The sequence below is a fragment of the Olea europaea genome, unplaced genomic scaffold, assembly GCF_002742605.1.
Source record: "Olea europaea var. sylvestris unplaced genomic scaffold, O_europaea_v1 scaffold42406, whole genome shotgun sequence".
NCBI lineage: Eukaryota > Viridiplantae > Streptophyta > Magnoliopsida > Lamiales > Oleaceae > Olea > Olea europaea.
Genome location: NW_019262249.1, coordinates 1 through 1,006, shown reverse-complemented (window position 1 = coordinate 1,006; position 1,006 = coordinate 1). Strand labels below are relative to the sequence as shown.

The following is a 1,006-nucleotide window of genomic DNA, read 5'->3' as shown; positions in this document are numbered from 1 at the left end:
GTGTTACAAAATGGCGATACCAGACTTTGCTCTGTATTATTTGGCTAACTTTGTATCCCATTTGAACAATTCAATCTTTATAATGATACCAATACTTCATCAGTGGCCATGCGAAGTCAGATATTACTCATGATATTTTACTTCTATTCACCATGTTTGCAGAATCTTATCTTATTTGCTCAATATGGCAGTCACTGGAAACTCATTTTTTGCATCTTAAGAATTATTTCAAATCCTTGTTTAAGTCCTGAACAGATCAAGGTTCCCTACATTTATCCTAATCCTTCTTGAATTTTGTGTCACAAAAAGTGCACCAGTACATGATCACCCAAAATTAGTCCTAATTTATGTATGTGTGCAGGTTCAAACTTTCCATCAAGTGGTATTTTCTATGCTGAAACATGATTTCAAGAGTGTTGTCTACATACGAGAATGTTTGAAAATTGAAAACTAATCAGAAAATTGATATAAATTAATTAATTTTAGATGCGAGCAAAAGAGAAGATCATCAAAGCTTTGCGTGCCTGAAGATGTCAAACATTCAAAGCATTAATTTGCTGAAAACCTGAACCATCATCGCGGTACTAGTTCGGAATTTGTTTCCATATTAGCTGAATAAACTTCTGCATGTGAACTACTGCTATATTTTTGTTGGTCTTCTTCATCTTGATTTGTTGAGAAAGCAGGTGTACCTGGAGTAGGCACAATCTCATTCTCATTTTTGAGCATTGATGAGACCTCCAACATGGTAGGCCGATCTTCCCATCTTTCTTGGACACACAATAATGCGACTTGCATGTATCTCTTCAGTTTGCATGTTGTGCCAGCATTATTGAGTGATGGATCCATGAAGTTCTCGCAATGGTCATTTCTCCAAAGTTCATATGCCTGAGAAGATTTATAGTCATCTTTTTAGTTTATCCTCTCAAAATCATTCTAAGTATAAGCCATGATAAAGAGTTGTAAGTTACTTACATGTTCTAAAATAGTTAGATTTTTATCCACA

The 1,006-nt window shown here is 34.8% G+C and overlaps 1 protein-coding gene across 1 annotated transcript; it reads right to left on the bottom strand.

The window, feature by feature from the left end:
- Positions 1 to 443: 443 nt before the first annotated feature.
- Positions 444 to 1,000, bottom strand: LOC111387777 (cysteine-rich receptor-like protein kinase 28). Its single transcript, XM_023012365.1, has 2 exons — positions 976 to 1,000; positions 444 to 888 (listed from the first exon to the last, which is right to left on the bottom strand). The coding sequence occupies exon 2, from the start codon at positions 847 to 849 to the stop codon at positions 574 to 576; it is 276 nt and encodes a 91-aa protein (XP_022868133.1). The 5' UTR covers positions 850 to 888; positions 976 to 1,000; the 3' UTR covers positions 444 to 573.
- Between the last annotated feature and the right edge of the window lie 6 nt (positions 1,001 to 1,006).